The sequence below is a fragment of the Passer domesticus genome, chromosome 5 (genome assembly GCF_036417665.1).
Source record: "Passer domesticus isolate bPasDom1 chromosome 5, bPasDom1.hap1, whole genome shotgun sequence".
NCBI lineage: Eukaryota > Metazoa > Chordata > Aves > Passeriformes > Passeridae > Passer > Passer domesticus.
In genome coordinates, this window is record NC_087478.1 from 1162931 (window position 1) to 1183378 (window position 20448).

Sequence of the window (20448 nt, forward strand, 5' to 3'; positions counted from 1 at the left end):
GGAAAATTTGCCTGTGGAAGGGAGTTGGAAGTGGATGAACTTGATGATCTTGAAGCCTTTTCCAAGCTGAACCACTCTGTGATTTCATGGTCTGCAGGTCCTTTCCCTATTCAGGAGGTTCTTTTCCTGTTCAGGGTGGATGTGTTGGAAAGAGAAATGTGTTCAGCCACTGCTGCTTTTCTCCATTTTCTGCATTTTCTCCATTTTCTGCATCTCAATTTTCAAGCATTTTCTGCTTACAGAGAAACACAAAGTCATTTGAAAGACTTCTCTGTGAAAGAAGTGAGTGAAACTCTGCCCTCATACCTTGGTGTCTCCCAGTGGGATTGGTTCTGATTCTCCTTGGGGAATTTGTAAATAGTTTATTTATTTATAAATATTTGTGCTGGGAATCAGCCCAGTGCTGGGGGAATTCCTGGATGCCTTCGTTGGGACAATCCCTGCTCTGGCTGCAGGTTTGGGAGCTGCCCCTGAGGAATCAGCAGCTCCTCCTGGTGTGGTTGGCATTCCAGGGCACATCTGGCTGCCTCCTCCCTCTCCAGGTTTATTCCAAACAAGGAATAAAGCCTCTTGTTTTAATGCTTATCCTTTGTTGGGATTTCCTCTGAACACGAGTCGCAGATTTCCCAATTACAGCATTAAAGCTGGGAGGTTAAACCCCACAGCAGCTCCTTTTTGTTATTAATTTGTTCTGTATTTCCTAATCTTTTGTGGCTGAGATTTACAAATACCTTTTCTAAGGATGTTTTTAATGAGGCCAAGCCATCTGTAGGATCAAATCCTACAAATCTCACTTGGGAGCCTCCAGCACAGACCTCCCTTTGGAGAAGGGAGAATGTTTTCCAGAGCTGCTGGTGGGATTTTTTAAGGAGAATTCACCTGTTCCTGAACACAGGGTGAAGAATAAATTACCAGTTATCTCTGTTACCACTTGACGTGTGGTTCCCCTGTTTTTTTTTAATCTCCTTTTCAGTAGTGTTGGAAAATCAGGGGAAAAAATACACCACAGCCATTCTACTTGGACTGCACCTGAGGGAAATCACAGTTTAAAGGCAAAGTAGGCAGTAAATATTTGGGGAAATAATCCCAAATCATGGGGTTTGTTGCAAAGGGCTGTCAGACTTGGCAAATAAGGTTTGTAAAATGAGTATTTAGGTTTCTTTGAAGTGGTTAAATCGCAGAATGGTTTGGGTGGGAAGGGTCCTTAAAGCCCTTCCAGTGCCACCCTGCCATGGCAGGGACACCTGCCACTGTGCCAGGCTGCTCCAGCCCCAGTGTCCAACCTTTCCTTGGGCATTCCAGGGATGCAGGGGCAGCCCCAGCTGCTCTGGCAATTCCAGCCCAGCCAGGAATTCCTCATTCCAAGATCCCATCCATGGCTGCCCTCTGGCACTGGCAGCCATTCCCTGGCTCCTGTCCCTTGTCCCCAGTCCCTCTGCAGCTCTCCCGGAGCCCCTGCAGGCCCTGGAAAACACAAATTAATACAGATCAAGTCCCCCTCTCCTCCTTCAGAGGATGTGGGTACCACTGTGGTAAGTTTATTAATTCTGTCAGATTTTCAGTTCAGTGCCTGAATATAAAAACCCTCAGTCCCACAGATCTGTGCTAAAAGAAATGCCTGAAATCCTGATAATTTCCCCTTCTAACTTCAGTTCCTTAAACATGACCCACGTTTTCCTGGGGTCTCTATTTTGTGTGTGGTAGCACAATACACATTTTTCAAGCTAGGAGGGGAATAATTTCATTTTATATTGAAAGAAATGAGAAAAGCAGTTATTCCTTTCAAACTTCCCTTGCCACTTAGCGTGGCTCCCACTTCCAAGCCATTTAGGAGCTCCATTAAGCCCCTGGGTTTGCTCCTGTGCATGCATTAGGAGCAGAGCTGGGGTAATATGGAACAGATTTGCTGTATCATGGACACATTTATGAAGATTGATAACAGCCAGGGCTCGGTGTTAACTTTTATTTTCAAACAGGCTGCAGGAGAAACTGCCTGGTATTGCTTTGAGGCTTTGATTTATGAAAAGGTTTGCTGCATGAAAAAGACATCCCATAAAGCAGCTCTGCTGGCAGGAGCATTATAAAGTAGGGTTGTGAGTAGAGCAAACAATAACTAACTGTAATTATGTTCATTATTGTCTCTCTGAACTCCCTGCACCTTTTGGGGGGGGTTTGCACTTATTCCCTCCTCAGCTTTTAAGTGGACTCACCTTTCCCACTGAGTGGGATGAAGGTGAGAAAATCCTGCTGGTTTCCAGTGGCAGCACCCCCAAAAGAGGCTTTTTTTTTTGTTTGTATGGAATGAAAGAGGTCACTGGAATTATACCTGTTTGCACAAATGATGCCAGGAGGAAGAGGAGGAAAGGTCTGTGTTAAAAAATGCTGTTTCTCTTACAATTCCCATCACTGATTCATTTTCCCCTAAATTATGACTGTTCTGTGAGGGTTATTTCAGACTGTTGTGTTTAAGCCCCTTCAAAACAAACCCAAAAATCCCAACGTGATGGCAAAGATCACCAGGTTTCAGAACTATTTTCCTTCTCTCAAACCATCCTTTGTAGCAAGATGAGCCTCAGGAGCAGCAAGATGAGTTCTTCACTCAGCAGCAATTAGCAGAAAACTTTAGTGAGAACCTATTGAAATCAAGGGGCACGACCTAACTGGGAAAAATGTGAGTGGTTAATCTAAAGTTTGTCAAACTTGAGCTGCTTTAACTTAAAAGCATCCCTTTACCAAACTACCTGAAGACCTTGCAAAAAGAAATAGGAGCTTGAAAATCGTCTGTGCTGAGGTTATAAAACACAAGAATGAGTTTCTTGGAGCAGAGTGAAGTTCTGTTAAATAAGCCAGTGTCTAATTAATGCTGCCAGCACAGGGAGGGGGTGAGGAGAGACCTTTGAAAGGTTTTTGTGAGCTGGCACTGAGGTTTCCATCAGGACCCTCTGGGTTCTGCCTCAGACTGCTCCTCTGGTGCCCTCACAGATCCAGGGAATGGTTTGGGTTGGAGGAGACATTCCAGTTCAATGGGCAGGGACACTTCCCACTGTCCAGGCTGCTCCAGCCCCAATGTCCAGCCTGGCCTTGGACACTCCAGGGATCCAGGGGCAGCCCCAGCTCCTGTGAGGGTGAGGGACTGGGAACACAAATCCTGAGAGGAAGCCCTGAGGGAGCTGGGGGGGCTCCCCTGGAGAAAAGGAGCCTCAGGGCTGCCCCCAGCCCTGCCCAGCTCCTGAAAGGTGCCTGTGCTCAGCTGGGCTGGGCTCTGGCTCCAGCAGCACTGACACAGCCACAGCACAGCCCCGGGCTGGGCCGAGGGAAATTCAGGCTGGAGAGCAGGAAAAAGCTTTTCCAGCAGGGGGATAAAGCTCTGGGATGGCTGCCCGGGGAGGGGGTGCAGTCCCCATCCCTGGGGGTGTTTGACCAGCCTGGATGTGGCACTGGGGGCCAGGCTCTGCCTGAGCTGTTGGACCCCATGGGCTGGAAGGTCTCTCCCAACCCAGCCATTCTGGGAATTCTGTGGCAATTCCAGCCCAGCCAGGAATTCCTCATGGCCAAGATCCCATCCATGGCTGCCCTCTGGCACTGGCAGCCATTCCCTGGCTCCTGTCCCTTGTCCCCAGTCCCTCTGCAGCTCTCCTGGAGCCCCTGCAGGCCTGGAATGTGCTGGAAGCTCTCCCTGGAGCCTTCCCTTCCCCAGGGAACATTCCCAGCTCTGCCAGGGGCTCCAGCCCTGGGAGCATCTTTGTTGTCATGTCTTACAGCACCCATCAAAAGGCGGTGAAAAATTACTTGAAAACTTGAAAAATAATTTAAATCATGAGAATAATGAAAAAATGTGAGTGTTGGCATTTACAGCTCACCCCTCCAGCTCCAGTTCCTGACCTGGTCCTGGTATGGGGAACATTTCCCTTTCTCGAATGCCATAAAGGATGTTGCGGGCATTCTGTTTTAATGTTTCTGTAACACATTGTGTACTTTTTATTAAAATATTATTATTTTATTATTTTATTTTAAGACATATATTAATTTTATTGTTAAAATAATTTTATTGAAATTATTGTTATTAAAAATAAATATTAACTATGAACTATCATACCTTAAATAAAGTAACTCTCCCATTAAACACTACTATACCAAACAGTACTATACTAAACAGTACTATACCAAACAGTACTAATTTATTTTTATTATTAAAATAAATTTATTATTAAATTACTATTATTTAAAAATAGATATTAACTATGAACCATCATACCTTAAATAAAATAATTCCTCCATTAAACACCACTATACCAAATAGTACTATACCGAACAGTACTAATTTATTTTTATTATTAAAATAAATTTGTTATTAAAATTATTGTTACTAACTATGAATTATCATACCTTAAATAAAATAAATCCACCATTAAACAGTATTCTACCAAGTATGTTAAACTCCAATACAAACTAGAATCCAGAACAACAAAATAATGTACCCCTGTTAACATTACCAGTACATTTTTCTCCATTCCTTTAACAACAAAATGCAAACCTCAGTTTACTTTCACCTAAAAAAACATACAGCACACCTAAAACCAACTATCCCAAAAATAAAAACACAACCCCACCATCTACCATAAACCAATCCAAACCACACAAAAAAAAGTAAAACTCCAAAACATCTGCAATACATCAATAAAGTCATTGTGTAGAAAAACACAACAACAAATGTATTTAAAAAAAGAGAAAAAAATCCTCTAGATCTCTTAAGGCTGAGATATATCAGAGCAAGGTGCAGTGGCCACTGGTTCTCAGCACCCTGAGATTATTGGGATTATTGCTCTTCGTTGGAGCTGATGACATTTGATTGTTGTTGCAGCCCAGCTGATTCTATTTCATGAAAAGAGTGGCTTGGCCTCATCCCAATCCAAGATTTGTAGGATCACACGTGGCCTTTGTGGCTTAGCAGAGTGAATCCAAGCCTGTTTTCTTCAATAACTTTGTGGCCAAATGAAAAATTGGCATTTATTTTGCTTTCTCTTAAGATTACAACCTTCAGTTCCCTGGAGTGATCGTCACCCACGCGAGCGGCAAGGCTTGAAGTGTTTAACTGGTGATTGCTTTTTCTGGACGCTGCTTCTGCCCATAATATCTTTTATTTTTGTGGTCACTTAACAGGGGTTTGGGGCCTTTTATAGCTGAAGAGAATAGTTAAATATATATTGCTCTGGAGAGTAATACTTGGATAATAATGTGCCACGAGTTAGTGTCTTGTGGTGCTTTGTGTTGAGTGCTGTAGTTGACCTTTGCTAGAGAGGAAAAAAGTGCCTGCTTGTTAGAACATATTATTTAGCACCTTTAGAAAGGCAAAACTAGTTGGTTTTGGGTGTTTGGTTTTTTTTTAGTGTGAGGCTCAGTGAAGATTTTATCACCAGGGTTTGGGGATGATGGGGTGATGTGCAGGGAGTTGTAGCTCTTAGGAAATAAGAGGCAGTAATAAATTCACAATGTGCTTTGCTGTCCTGTGTTTGGTTTATGCTGCTCATTTGGATCTGTCTGTATTTTTTTGTGTGTCTGTGTGCTTTACACACACAGTGGTGTAAAGTTAGTGTGGAAAATTTAATGCAGGGACAGGGATAACATTAAAATACATCATTTAAGTGGATGAAACTCTGTCTTTTTTGCCACCTTTATATAGAAGCAGGTTTCAAACTGTTGCAAAATTTTTTTTCCTTTAAAAATTAGAAATATCAAGGTTTAATCTATCAGGTAATGGTTGTTAATATATCCAAGTAGTCCTGCAACAGGCATCAGCCACTTCTATGAGAAATATCAGCAAAGTATCAATTCAGTCTCCCAGAGCCTGGATCTGCCTTTCCATGAGCTGGAGCTGGAGCTGAGGAGAGCTTTGATTCCTTTGCTTCCCTAAACTTTGAGAAACCCCCTCCAAATTCCTTATTAGGAGTAAATAGTAAGGAGTTCTAGCACATGGTGTTGTTTGCAGTGATGATCCTTGACTTGTGTTCTCCTGAACAGCCAAGTGGAATCTTGCCAGCCTTCATTAAATAATTTCTTTTTCGGGTGAGTAGGGCTGAGCTCAAGTGATACCACATGCAAGCTCTAAAAATAGTCTGTGATCTGGGTTGACATGATGAGGTTTGGATGCAAATGTTGGTTTGCTGATGATATAATCATGGAATTGGAGAGGTTGGCTCCATCCACGCTGAGCTGATGGGACTCTGGAGCTGGGAAGAGTTTGGAGTTTGTCCTCAGCAGTGGTGGGACAGGCTTGGCTACATCTGGGATCATTCTTTGGCTCTGAACTTCTCAAAATTAGGAGCTGGGTTTGATCTGTGCAAGGCCAAGAAGTATTTCTCTGTATATTTCTATATGTAACATTTAGGTACTACAAAATATTCCGCAGAGATAAAACTGCTCCTCCTTGAGTTCCTTCTAATTAAAGCCTGCAGTTGCTAAATTCTCTTTCCTACTTTGTAGCAGCATCCATGCCCCTGTTAGAAGGAATTTGTATCATTGCCATGCATGTGATTGTTTATTTTAGTATCCTGCTATTCACTAAAAACTGTCCCTTAAGCTAAAAAGAAAAGTGCATCCTAAATTTGGGTAATTCCAACACGCTGCTCCCTTTGCAGCTGCAGGAACCAGCTGTGGGAGAGGTACATTTGTGCCTTAATGGTTGTGTGCTTTGGATTTGAAGAGGGTTTTTCTTCTATTTTTGGAGGGGAGGGGAATTTTATAAACAAATAGTGGTTTGGGATCATGCAAATCGGTTCATATCAGCTTAAAAAAAAGTATTCAAACTCATTTTGTCTGTCAGGGTGGATGGGAATCCTGTCTTTATTTGATGGCTTGCTTCTTGAGATATTTGGAATTTAGGCAACCACAGCAGGTCAGATCAGAGTCTCCTGAGCTGGGAGTGGGTTTTTAGGGAATGGTATGAAAATGAGGGAATTACTCAGTGATACCATTTTTCCTTCAAGCAAGTGGTGGTGTGGGGCTTTCCTGAGGCAGATCTTGTTTGTAATCTCCTGCTGGGCTCCTCACACCTTCCTGTAGAATTCTTTTTGAACCTAAATGTGCTTTTGATAACCCCAGTATGCTCTGACAGTGAGTCCCAGCTTTTCTTTGGGAAAGGATTGGATTATTTTTTTGCATTGTAAACTCACTGCTAGGAAACCTGTCTGGCTGCCTCTGGCCTGTAATCCATTGATGATTTCATCCTGTAATTCATTGATAATTGAGATCCAGCTCTTGCAGTTGTCCTTCTCTGGGCTGAAGAAATGTGGTCCTCATGTGTGGTCCTGAAGGTTGTCCTTGGCAACCAGATCATCCAACAAATTAGGATTCACAACCACAATATTTTTTCCTGATCCTCATCCTGTTGTCTTCCTCCTCAGTCCTTGCTCAAGAAAGACTTTAAAGATGTGCATAAGTTTCCATGTGCAAATGTGGAATTGCTCAAGCCTGGAATGGTTTGGGTTGGTAGGGACCTTAAAGCCCATCCAGTTCCAGTTCCCTTCCCTTCCCTTCCCTTCCCTTCCCTTCCCTTCCCTTCCCTTCCCTTCCCTTCCCTTCCCTTCCCTTCCCTTCCCTTCCCTTCCCTTCCCTTCCCTTCCCAATTCCAAATGTCAGAATGTTTGAAATGGATCTTTATTTGCTTTTGACAAGGCTGGGTAAGAGATGAAATAAATGAGAGGATGACAAACATTTGCCTGGGATTTTGGGGGGCTGGGGTTTTTGGAGAAAGGATATAAAATAACACAGGGAAGATTAACACTGGACTTGATTATGAGTAGCACAAAAGGTGGAGTAAGCTGTATTCCAATCTTTAAGTCATTTATTTAGCATTCCTCTGTAGATTTTACATTCTCAATTGCAGAGCAGAAACCACTGTGGTTCCCTTCCAGCATTTCAGCAGAGATTCATTAGGAAAATTCTTTCTTTTACACCTTTTGGAGAAGTCACACTCCGCATCTGAGTGTAAATAAAAGCAAGAATCAACTCTGCAGTACTTGATCTTTTGCTGGCAGCACTTCCCACGCAGTGATGGTGAGGGCTGTGTGTGGGCACAGCTTGATTAGGGACCAGCATTTGTAGATATTCAGCAATCAGATCTGTGTTATTCCTTCCAAAGCACTGGAACCATTTGGTTTGTGCCTCACACGTTCCGTAACGCGCCTTCGAGTCGTCACCTACTGCATGTGCGAAAACAATCTTTAAAAATAGTTTAATATAAAGAGTAAACTAATGGAAAAACTAAAAATAATGGTGCAGCAATGAGGACCTTCATTACCATATGCCCTTTTGTCTTTTTTTTTTCCCTGGGTTTTGCTTTACAATCACTTTCTGTGCTACAAACCCGTCCTGTGGATTCGCTCGGCAGCGATGCTGCTGGGAGAGGCTTTTTGGGTGAGGCAATGTTAAAAAAAGAAGAAACCTCTCACCAGAACCTTTTTGGGTGGTGGTGGAGGGCACAAGTGCCTTGCTGCTGTTTTAGAGGTATGCTCCACACTTCAGCTTTGAGCTGCCTGTCCCTCAGGGTCTCCCGAGCTGGGCTCACGTTTCTCTTGCTGCCTCCATATGTACAATCCCTCCACTGTGGCCTTTCCTGTCCATCTGCTCAGCTTAATCCATCTCTGCTCAGGCTACCAACCTTTATTTTAATTTTTTTTTTCCTCCTGTCCAAAAGAAATAGAATCTTGCCCTGACTGTGTCTGGCGAAAATAGATTTTCCTACCCCAAATTCACATCATCCCCTTTCATCCTGCTGCTGGCTTCCTCACCAGAGTTCTCCAGGAATATCACACATCTTCACTTTCCCAGCCCTGCCTGTCCCGTTTTTACTTCCCTGCTTTTTCCAGTTCCCTACTGGCTTCTCTCTTGTGACTTTACCCCTCACTCATTCCCTTTCCAAACTGCCCAGAGCAGCTGTGGCTGCCCCTGGATCCCTGGAAATGTCCAAGGCCAGGTTGGACAGGGCTTGGAGCACCCTGGGATGGTGGGAGGTGTCCCTTCCCATGGCAGGGGTGGCACTGGATGGGCTTTAAGGTTCCTTCCAACCCAAACCATTCTATGAAAAACGTTTTGCTCTTTCTCAGCAGGAATTTCTGCTGGACACAGACAATATTAATAGATTAAACTCCCACAAATCCTTCTGAAACCCGTCTTGGCTCTTCATAAAGCACCTGAAAACAATTCAGCTGTTACACCCTCGAGGGTGTGTATTGCCTGAGTTTCCTTTTGTTTCACCATTTGTTCACATCATTTGTTCTTCCTTATCCTTGTGTTTATTCTGAGAACACTGAGAAAAGGAACACTGAGAAAAGAAACACTTTGCTTTTTTTTTTTTTATTGTTTATTTTGCATTCTGCCAGGTCTTGCTCCTCTCCTCCATCATCAGGACTAAATAAAACAGGTCAGAACATCCTCTCCACCACCCTCCTGTGCTGCTGCTCTGGGGCTCAGTGGGATCACGTTCATTTGCAGGGTTTTGTTTTCAAGTGAAGACTTCCCTGGACTTCCCCAGCACAGCCCCATGCTGGGAACCACCCCCAGTTTGTGGTTCGGATGTGCCGAGCTGCTCTGGGGAGGAGGCACAGCAAGATTTGATCTTAAAAGGCTGCGGGTTGGACACAGAGGATCAGTCTGCTCTGTTTAATTCAGTACTTCACAAGTAGCCAAGGGTTACACAAATAAAATCAGCTGCCTTTGATAGGTGTCAGCACTTTAATGAGGAATTAAATTAAGCCCTGGGTACTCCTGCCCATCTCGTGGCACTATTTTTATCTCACGCTCTGCTTTTTTGTTGCTATATTTTTTTTCCCCCCCATATTTTATGACAATTGCTTGAAGTCCTGATCTGGGGGGGGGGGATTATGCCAGATACCTGCACAGCTGGAAACTCATCAGCCATTCAGATTCCTTCAGTGAGAGTGTCAGTTTTAGCACGAAACTCGCAAAGCTCACCGTGGTGATTTCAAATTTCCTCTTTAGTAGACATTTTGTTTGAATGCCATGAAGGGGCTCCTCTCCCCAAGCCCCCAGGAGCACAATAAGCTATGCTCTTTGAGAGAGCCCAGATGAGTACAAAGTTCCCTTCATTAAATTTTCTTTTCATGCTTTAGCATAGAATATTTCTTTTTAAGATTGTCTCTCTCTCTCGTTTCCTTTTGTGTTTTCATCCTATTACCTTTATGAGGTTGTGATGCATCAGCTCTCTGGAAAAGGTGGGTGCACAGCTCCCTCAGAGATTTATTCCAGCACTGAAAGATTATTCTGGCATGGGAGGTGCTTCAGGAGCAGCTGGAGAAGGGAAAGCAGATCAAGGAATTGCAAACTTAATAAAACCACTCTGTTCCTCACATGCCATGTGGCTGCTGCTCATATTGACTCGTGCTGAGAAAAGCACAAGATTGGAGATTTTGGGTGTGTTGGTTCTGTTAAGGAGCTCTGGAGTTGCACTGAGTGGAGCTGGAGATCTGTCAGCATTCCCTGGAATTCCTGCTGCACTCCCGTGGTTTGTGGTTTCCCTTCAGTTTAGTTATGAAATCCCTGAGCAGTTAATTTAATAAATAAATAAGGTTTAGGACACAATCCTGTTTATTTTACAGGGGAAGATCGTGAGAGGACAATGGGCAAGAGATTGAAACTGAAAGAGAGGGGATTCAGATGGGATATTGGGAAGGAATTCCTGGCTGGAAGGTGGGGAGGCCTTGGGATGGATTTCCCAGAGAAGCTGTGGCTGCCCCTGGATCCCTGGAGGTTTCCAGGGTTGGACATTGGGGCTTGGAGCACCCTGGGACAGTGGGAGGTGTCCCTGTCCAAGGCAGGGGTGGCACTGGCTGGGTTTTCAGGTCCCTTCCAACCCAAACCATTCCGTGACACTTTTCCTTCTGCTTGTCCCAAAACACAGATCTCTCTCAGGACTTGGGATAGTTCAGCACCTCCTGCTCTGAGGATCTCCTGGCTCTGCCTGGAACCAGACCAGGTTGCTTTATCCACTCAGGCATTTAAAACCTCCACATTTTTCCAATAGATTCCATGTAATTTCCGGGTTTGCACTATTTATCTTTTCTTACGAGCTTTTCCTTCAGTCAAACCCCACAGACCCTTAAATACTTTTGTAAAATGACCTTTATTCATGGAACTACAGAATTATTTGGGTTGGAAAGGACCTTAAAGCCCATGCAGATCCACCCCCTGCCATGGCAGAGACAGCTTCCACCATCCCAGGCTGCTCCAAGCTCCATCCAACCTGTCCTTGGGCACTTCCAGGGATCCAGAGGCAGCCACAGCTGCTCTGGCAATTCCAACCCAGCCAGGAATTCCTTCCCAATATCCCATTTAAATATTAATTGATGTAACCATAGCAGCTTCAGGAGGTTCTCTGTTAGGGAAATATTTCATTCCCCTTTGGAGGAGTTTCCTTGCTGCTGTTTCTGACCATCCATCTGTGAGTCCTGTGAGTCCAGAAATCAATGGGAAACCCTTCAGAGGGGTTTCCATAATGCACAGTGGAACTTCTTTCCCAACAGGAGATCCTGCAGCCCGTGGTTTATGGCCCTCTAATGCCAGGCAGTAATTTCATTTAGTGCTTTCCCAAAAGTGCCAACAGAGCATTAGGGGAGTGGAACAAGCACAGCTGATCAATACAGAGACAGTGCTCACCCTCAGATTAATCCAAGAAATGGACTTGGTTGGCTTCAAGGAAGTGGCTGTGTTCTCTCAAGGACAGAGTTGAGAGCAGGTTTTCAAAAATCCCCCTTGAATGGGGAGGGAAAAGAGTGTGAAAACAAGTCACTGAGGGGCAGGAGATGTGTCTCACAGAGCTCCCATATGGTTGGCAATGTACAGAATCCTTTGGAACATTCAAATAAGGAATAATACCTGGATTTTGGTCACTGATGGCGTGACTCTGGGGAAAAATACACAATTCAAAAGCTCTTTATCATGGGTTTAGAGAGTTCCCCCATTGAAATAGCTTTAAATACATTGACAGAATTTATGCAGTGATGCCAGAGCAGCCCATTCCTTTCTCTCTTCACCTGTATATAAGAGTTCACTTTAAAATCACTTGTGAATAAAGGCACAGCAAGGTTTACTGTGGTTTTTTTTTTTAGTTAATTCAGACTCTCTTGTATTGATTTATCAATTCACAGCAGGAGTTTGGGCATTTTAATCGAGCTCTGGTTTAGTTGGACCTAAATCATCACTGCTGGGAGTTGTCTACAGAGAACATCCCTGCTGTTTCTGTGTTCCCTGTCCCAATCCAGACCTTGCCATGCTCCCTCCATGTGCAGCAGTTTGTGGTTGCACATTTTGATGCCTGACACGCCTTTGAAGCACGTGCTGATCTCAGCAGAGGGGGGATTAAGGGAAAATCCTCCTCCGTAAGAGTCTGCAGAAGTTTGAACTTGCAGATCATAAAGTGTGGAAGCACCTGGGAATGCATTTAAATTCTGGTTTAGATTTCACAGATTCAGATAATGAATGAAAGGAGGAAGAGATGTTTTATATAGGTACATGCTGTAAAATCAAGGTGACTTAACAGTCTCTTTATTTTAGCACCACGTCTTCAGTGATTGTCAAGAAATCAATTCCCTGGAGGAGCAGCGTCTGTGCTTTGTGTTTCATTTCCCTGATGGAGGAAAATCAGCAAAATGAGAATCAGAATCACAGAGTGGGCTGGGTTGGGAAGAACCTTGAGGATCACCCACTTCCAACCCCATTTCATGGGCAGGGACACCTTCCACTATCCCAGGGTGCTCCAATTCCCATCCAACCCAGCCTTGGACCCTGCCAGGAATGGGGGTGATGCCTTGAGAAGGCTGAGCTAGAACAGAGCTAAAGAATAAAGCAGGGATTGATGGAAAGGATCTCCTCCATGGATGCACCTTGGGCAGCACCAGAGCCCAGCCAGGGCTGCCCCCAAGATGAACCCAAATGGTCCCAAAATGAACCCAAGATGAACCCAAATGGTCCCAAAATGAACCCAGGATGAACCCAAATGGCCCCAAAATGCACGAGCGCTGCCGGGGTCTCTCCCTGGGCTCAGCTCTGCTCCATGTGCACATTGCAGTTCAGTGTCCAACCCCACTGCAGCCCCTGCACTCCCATCCTTGTTTTTCTCTCTGCAGCCCACGGGGTTTGTGCTCCTGGGCTGGCATTGGGATCATTTGTCCTTGGTGCCCAGCTCAGCAGGAATTGTTTTGTCTCCCTGCTCTGTGCACAGAGCTCCCCATCCCATAATGTGAGCCCAGACCCACACCCCAAAGCAGCACAGAATGTGAAAATAGAAAAGCCAAACCCTGAGGCATCAAGAGCAGCCCTGAGCAATCAGTGCCAGGACCTCCCCACCCTCACAGGGAAGAATTCTTTCAAGGCCAGGTTGGACAGGGCTTGGAGCACCCTGGAAGTTGTCCCTGACCCTGGCAGGGGGTGGAACTGGATGTGTTTTGTCCCAACCCAAACTGATTCAATAATGATAATAAAAAAATAATACAAGTTTTTTGACTTTCCTGAGTTGTTTTTAGGAGGAAACCCTGAAGCTGTTCTCTGTTCCCACAGGAGATACGAGTCCCACCCCATCTGTGGGGAGCTGCAGGATAAAATCCTCCAGTGCTACCGGGAACATGCCCAGGAGACCCTGAGCTGCTCTGCCCTGGCCAGCCAGTACCTGCACTGTGTCAATCATGCCAAACAGGTGAGCTGCACCTATTCTCACTGAAAAATGATGGAATGATGAGCAGAGGAATTTCCAATTAGTCTTTCCTCCACACCTAAGCATTTCCCAGTGTGTGTGTTCCCAGAACTCTGTGGAGACCACTCAGAGTCGATTTAAATGCTCAGGTTTCCATCTCTTCCCCTGGGAAGCTGTTGTTTAGTGTAGCAGCTCTTGCTGTTGGCAGATGTTTCCTGTTATCTACAATTTTAGCAGTAAAACAAGGGGATTAAAATACCTGTTAGCCTTTGCCATAAATATGAGAAACTTATGGATGTCTCAAACTATGTTGGTGACCACTTGGAATTCTTGATTTCTTCTGTCTTGTGTTGTGCAAGGCTCTAAAATTGCCCTTTACCTGCTCTTGCCATCCTCCCTTCCAGTTTTGTGGGTATGGATGCCACTGCCAATTAAAATCTTTATGCTTTATTAGTGCAGCATGAAGGAAAATGACAGTAATAGGTAAATCATTAAACTAAAAGAAGCCACAATTTCTCAGTTTTTCTCTTTTTCATCAGCTTGCATCTTTCAAATGCAGAAATGCATATATTGACCTCAGTTGTGTTCTTAAACAAACCAGGTACTGTGCTCACAGCTCACATGCAGGATGTGTAAAAAGTGCTTAAATCAGTCTGTTGATCTTTATTTCTGCCCAAATATGTGAGTTAATATTTGAGCACGTGAGGACACCCATCTTCATGTGACAGTGGAGACCTGGCGAGCACGGCTGGTGTTTGATCATGGTAATCACCTTCCCTGGGCTTAACTCTGCCTGGGCAGAAAATCCCTGAGACTTTGCCTCTGATCCTTCTCCGTGACCTTTTGCTGTAAAATGCTGCAGCCTCGAGCTGGTATTCCCAAAGATCTGCTGGAATTAACGCTGCTCGTTGTTCCTCAGTCACTGAGAGCTCCCTGTCCCTTCCAGTTCAATTCCTTTATTGTATTCTTTATTGGTATTTGTTCCTCCAGCCCTGGAAGTGTCCAAGGCCAGCTGGGAGCACTCTGGGATGGTGAAAGGTGTCCCTTCCCATGGCAGGGGTGGCACTGGATGGGCTTTAAGGTCCCTTCCAACCCAAATCATTCCATGATTCCATGAAACACATTTGCTCTTTCTCATCAGGAATTTCTGCTGGACACAGACAATGTTAATTGATTAAATTCCCACAAATCCTTCTGAAACCCCTCTTGGCTCTTCATAGAGCACCTGGAAACAATTCAGCTGTTACACACTTCATGGGCTGCCCACCTGCAGGGTGTGGATTGCCTGAGTTTCCTTTTGTTTCAGCATTTTGTTCTTCCTTATCCAAACCCTTCTGTGAATTCCATGATTTCTCTTCCTGCCCATTTTGGAATGCACCAATCTCCTTTTTTTATGGGAAGTCCAGTGAATAACATGAAAATCACAGAATCATTAAGGTTCTTAAGCCCATCCAGTCCAGTTGTGCCTCAGCTCTGCCAAGGCCACCACAGACCCTGTCCCCAAGTGCCACATCCACATGGCTTTGAAATCCCCCCAGGAATGGGGACTCCAGCCCTGCCCTGGCTAAACAAGCCCTTGAGTGAAGAAATCTTCCACAATATCCAACCTCAACCTCCCCTGGTGCAACTTGAGGCCGTTTCCTCTTGTTCTGTCACTTGTAGCCCTGTTTTGGTTTGTTCTGTAATGGATTTCCCCATGGCCCTGCAGCATCTGCAGCACTAATTTACTGCATGTTATTTTTTTAAAATTATTTTTTAAATTCACCAGAAAAAAATGGATTAATTACTTAGACATGTTTAAGCTCTAACTCGAGTTTGTATCTGATAGGGATTTCTTCAGAAGACTGATGGGGATGAATTAATTCATGTTCAGAAGGTGCAGGAAAAGCAAATTGCATAAATATGAGCATTAGGTTTTTGAACCCTTTTAAACACCTTTTTTTTCTTGTTGAAGATCTTCATCCAAGCCTGTCAAGTAGTTAAAAGTGTTTCCTAAATGTTTCTTATTCTGTTTCACACATGCTTCAAGATGAGAATTCAAGAGAGGCTTCTCTCATGATAACAGAGAAGGAGAAGCCTTTTATGATGGAAATATTTGCAAGCAGGAGCAATTGTTTTTCATAATGAACTCCAGCCCATCCTCCTCGTGCTGCAGCTGTAATTGTAATTATTTTTACTCACTGTTTGCCCACATGTCCAGACAGTTCCTTTGAAATAATTCCTAAATGCTGCTATAAAATCACTTCAAAATTACCTTCTCTGTGCGCTTGGTTGGGAGCCAGAGGAAGGGGATAAATGGCAGATTCAGAAATGAAAAAGTTAACTGACACTGGCTACAAGAAACAAAGGAAGAAGAAAATTTGCTAGAGGGAATAGAGCAAGATATTGAAAAGCAAATAAGTGAACTAATCCGATTTCCTGGCGGTGAGTCTGGGCACTTGTGCTCGAGCTGAGCACACTCTGTGCTTTTCATAAATTGAATTTATTGACTCCTCTTTCTTTCCTATCTTGCTTATAATTATCTCCCCCTCTCTTCTGTGTGCTCCTTATTTCTCATGCTGTCTGTAATCTCATGTCTCTATCTGTCCTTTTCTCCCCTCTTTAGAAAAGCCCAGAGAGTTGTTAATTCAGAGGGGTTTGACACATTGTTGTATCTTCCCTTGAAATCTCTTCCCAAAGTCATGAGAAGCTGGGGGAGATAAATTAAACTCTGTTATTAATGTTTGCATGTTATTATAATGATAATGCCAGTAATGGAGAGGAAAACTTAACCTAATGGAGCCATTAAGGGGAAGACATTTGGATTGTGTCTGGCATTTATTTATGCTGAAGTAACTCCAGCCAGACCATCCATGGCTTTTTATTCCTTTTTCCTGCTTTTCCAGCCATGGATATGGACCTTAACTGTTAAAATACACATTTTGGGGATGTTTTTCTCCATTTTTCCCCCTCCTGGGCTACAAGAAGTTCTGATTCTTACATAAAAACACAACCAGTCCATGGTTTAACAAATCTGTGCAATCATTTCCTGTTAAAGCATTGAATTCCAGAAGGATTCAGGTCTCTGCAGGCAGGTGAGGTTTAAGAGTACTTAAAATAACAATATCAGCAGCTGCTGGTGCCTGGCAGCCTGGCTACAAAATGTTATCCTTTAGCCTTGGATAAAGTGTAAATAAATAGTGTAACCAGCATTTTAATTTGTTGGATCAAGTGGGTCCTTAATTATGCATCCTAAATAAAATAAAACCAGGATTTTAGCCTCCAGTATTTTTACTTGATGATGAGGCTAAAATTTACTTGATAAACTTGATACCAATTTCCAGTGTAAGAGAAAAATACATGGAATTAATGTATCTGGAAACACTCAATTGAAATGCAATAAAAAGACCTCATCATTTAACAGTGCCCTCACTGAAGGAAGTTTATGATGGACCAGTTTCCCTCCATGGGGTTATGTAAAAAAAAAAAGGCATTAATTTAAAAAGGGACCAGCTTCCTTCCATGGGGTTAGGTTAAAAAAAATTTAAAAGGAAATATTTTAAATGCATCAATTTAAAAAGGCAAGAAAAAACACTAAAAAGCTCCAAAATGTAGATAAAACTAAAGCAAGGCTTGGAACACCCCTGTTTATCTGAGGGTGAAATTTTGTGAAATTCTGAAGGGCAGAAATATGGATATGATGAACAAATATCTGCAATTTCTTTCTTTAGGACAGTAAACAAAAGCAGCCCATTTTTCTCAGATCCCTTGGGAATTTCCTCTGTTAACCTGTGCAGTGTTAATTCAACATGAAGTTAATTTTCAGCCCAGAGATGGCGTAGAGTGAGTCTGTAATTCTTGTGCAAAAAGGAATTTTCCAGGTACAGGAGCCTTCCTGAGCTTTCCAGAAATCTCCATGGGGGTGCCATGGATTGGAGGTTTTGGCAACAGGTGAAATTTCCCCAGATTTTTGTTTGTAAATGCACCCAAAGAGCAGAAAGCTGACTCCTTTTATTCCATCAGCATCTTCTTCTCCTCTGTGGATGAGAGAATTTTAAAGCCAGAATTGTCGTGGTTGGAAAATACCTCCAGGATCATGGAATCCAAGCATTCCCAGCACTGCCAAGGCCACCACTGACCATGTCCCCAAGTGCCACATCCACACTTTAAAGGGCTTCAAATCCCTCCAGGAAGGGGGACTCCAGCCCTGTGCCCTGGGCAGCTGTGCCAGGCTGGACAATCCTTTTGGGAAAGACATTTTTCCTAAAATCCAGTCTAAGTGCAGCTCTTAACCCTTGCAGAACTCGGTGGAATAGCACAGGGTTATTTTTAGGAATAATTGGAGAATTTGGTGGAAACCAAACCTGACATGGTTTTAATTCCCTTTATTGTTAATTTTCCCTAATTTTCAATGCAGTCCAGACTTCCCAGCTGTGTAGTGTTGCTCAGACACCTGAATCAGCTGTTTGGAGGACTTCAAGGTTTAAATTGGGGTTTGTTCCTGACATAAAGCCTCAGAATTATCAAATCCTTTCCTACCATTTCTTGCAAGGAGACTCATAATTAGTTGTTACTTTTTTGATGGATTTTGTAGGCAAGAAGAATGGTTTGGGTTGGAAGGGGCCTTAAAGATCATCTCATTCCACCCCCTGCCAATGGCAGGGACACCTCCCACTGTCCCAGGCTGCTCCAAGCCCTGTCCAACCTGGAACATTTCCAGGGACAGGAAACCTGGTCCAGTGAAAAGAATTAAATTATTTTAAGGTCCTTTCCAAGCCAAACCATTCCATGCTCTGTGGTTCTGTAATGAAGGCCAAGATGAGTGCAACATGTTCAGTCTTTTGGGGTTTTGATTCTGACTCAGCACCCGGGAAGGAGCCAGGCAAGGGATACTCAGTGCTGGATGTTTCCAGGATATTTTTCCTCAAGAGTTTAATTGCTGACAATGGGATTTTTCTTATTGTAAGGTCAGGTATTTTAGTTTCCTTTAATAGCCACAGCACTAAAGCCATGAAAGCAAGAGGGGAGGTGAAAATGGATGATTAGTGAGACTCTTCAGGCCTCCAAACCTCTGCCTTGTGAGCCCTCAAACTGTTTCATTCTCCTTCTCTGACTTGTCTCTGGCATGGTGTGTTTATCAACAATGTTTTGTTCTGCGTTTTTATTTTAAAAAACTGCACATCCTAGGAAGGAATTGAAGCCAAAATTCAGAATAACTTTGAGTTACTGAAATATGTGTTTTTCCCTCTCTCTTCCCTCCCCTCTGGTGGTTTTTGCAGCAGAGAATGCTTGGGAGAGGAGGATAAAGGCATTGTCCCAATCAAGCACAAGACCATCAACTAATTTCAGCAGAAGAGCTTTTTTTTTCTCCCCAAGAACGACCCAGCAGCCCATTTGCAGGGCAGCCCAATAAAGAGAAGAAGTGGAAGAGCCATTTGAAGGGCAGCATCCTCAGGGCTCAATCAGCAGGAGCACTTGGGAAGCCAGAGCTGGATCTTGTTCCATCAGAGCTCGCGCGTCCGAGGCCGCTGCTCCGCCGCATCGAAGCCCACTTACTGGTGATTGAAGGAAGGGAAAGAAAAGAGCCTTTCTCTGACCTCAGACAGGGGAAATATCCTTCAAATGCTGCTGTTTCACTGTAGGATCTCCTCAGAAAGGTGTCTCTGTCAGGAGCAGGGGGTGTAACCCTTGCAGCGCCGGGACGCGGCCGTTCCTCGGGAGCAGCCCCAGCTCCCGGTGTCAGAGTTCTCCTCTCAGTGTAGAATTGTAAATTGTGCTTTAACTTATTTCCCAAATGGCCTGGCTCGATGGAGTCTCTCTCTGCAGGCCTTCTGCTGGAATGATGTTTGTGACCCAAGGCTTCGGGTGCTCCATGGCCTTTGTTTCCATGGGATGGTTCTGTTGTGCTCCTCGCTCGTATCAAGTCCTGACGAAAATGCCTCGCTCTGTACCAACAATAAATCTATTTTATGCACAAGATTGATGCTGCAGTCTGTCTCCTTTCCCACTCCTCGGGGGTGGATGGTGTTCCCTCTGCTGTGTCAATCACGCTTTGCCAGCAGATGTTGTTGCTGAAGCTTTCAAGCACAGACTTTCATGCACAACCAGCCCTGGTGTCAGGAACGGGGCTGGGATTGAGCTGTTTCCCATCACAGCCACCTAAAAGGATCCCACGTGATGGGAGTGTTGTGATTTATCCACCACCACTTCCCTCCTTGGGAAACGCTTGTGAATGGAGCAGCACAAGCTCTTGCTGCCTGGAGAGGGTGTGGGTTCCCCATCCCTGGAGTGTCCCAGGCCAGGCTGGACGGGGCTTGGAGCAACCTGGGGTAGTGGAAGGTGTCCCTGCCCATGGGAGAGGGTTGGAATGACAGTGTCAAACTATTCTAGGATTCTGTGAATGGACAGAAACCCCCCAAAATCTCCAAACCAGCTTTGTGCAAGCACCCAGTGTCCTTTAATTCTTTTTATTCAGGTAAAAACTGCCACACTCCTTGTCCCAAGCCATCTTAGAAAGGACTTTTTACACAATAGTGAAAGTAATGATGTCAAATGAGCAGCGAGTCTGGAGCCTTCTGCTGCTTATTTACCTGTTCTCCTTCTCTAATTGGCTGTGTTTGAACCTCATCCTGCTGAACAACTGCGGGTGCACCTGTGGATCTCATTTATTATTCATGCAAAATATTACCAGTGACTTTCCTAATTATCAAGATGCTTTGTGAGCACTGTTTAATTAAGGATTTTTTTTAATGCTACCCAGAGAAGCT

General features: G+C 44.1%; 1 protein-coding gene across 3 annotated transcripts in view; it reads left to right on the forward strand.

Moving 5' to 3' along the window:
- Window positions 1–19660, forward strand: part of CHCHD3 (coiled-coil-helix-coiled-coil-helix domain containing 3) — a 133246-nt gene extending 113586 nt beyond the window's left edge. For all 3 annotated transcript variants that reach the window (XM_064421663.1, XM_064421664.1, XM_064421665.1), the window contains 2 exons: window positions 13570–13705; window positions 18961–19660. In XM_064421663.1, coding sequence (XP_064277733.1) covers window positions 13570–13705; window positions 18961–18987 — 163 coding nt within the window. In that variant the 3' untranslated portion in view covers window positions 18988–19660. The remainder of the gene's footprint in view (window positions 1–13569; window positions 13706–18960) is intronic.
- The last annotated feature ends 788 nt before the right edge of the window (window positions 19661–20448 follow it).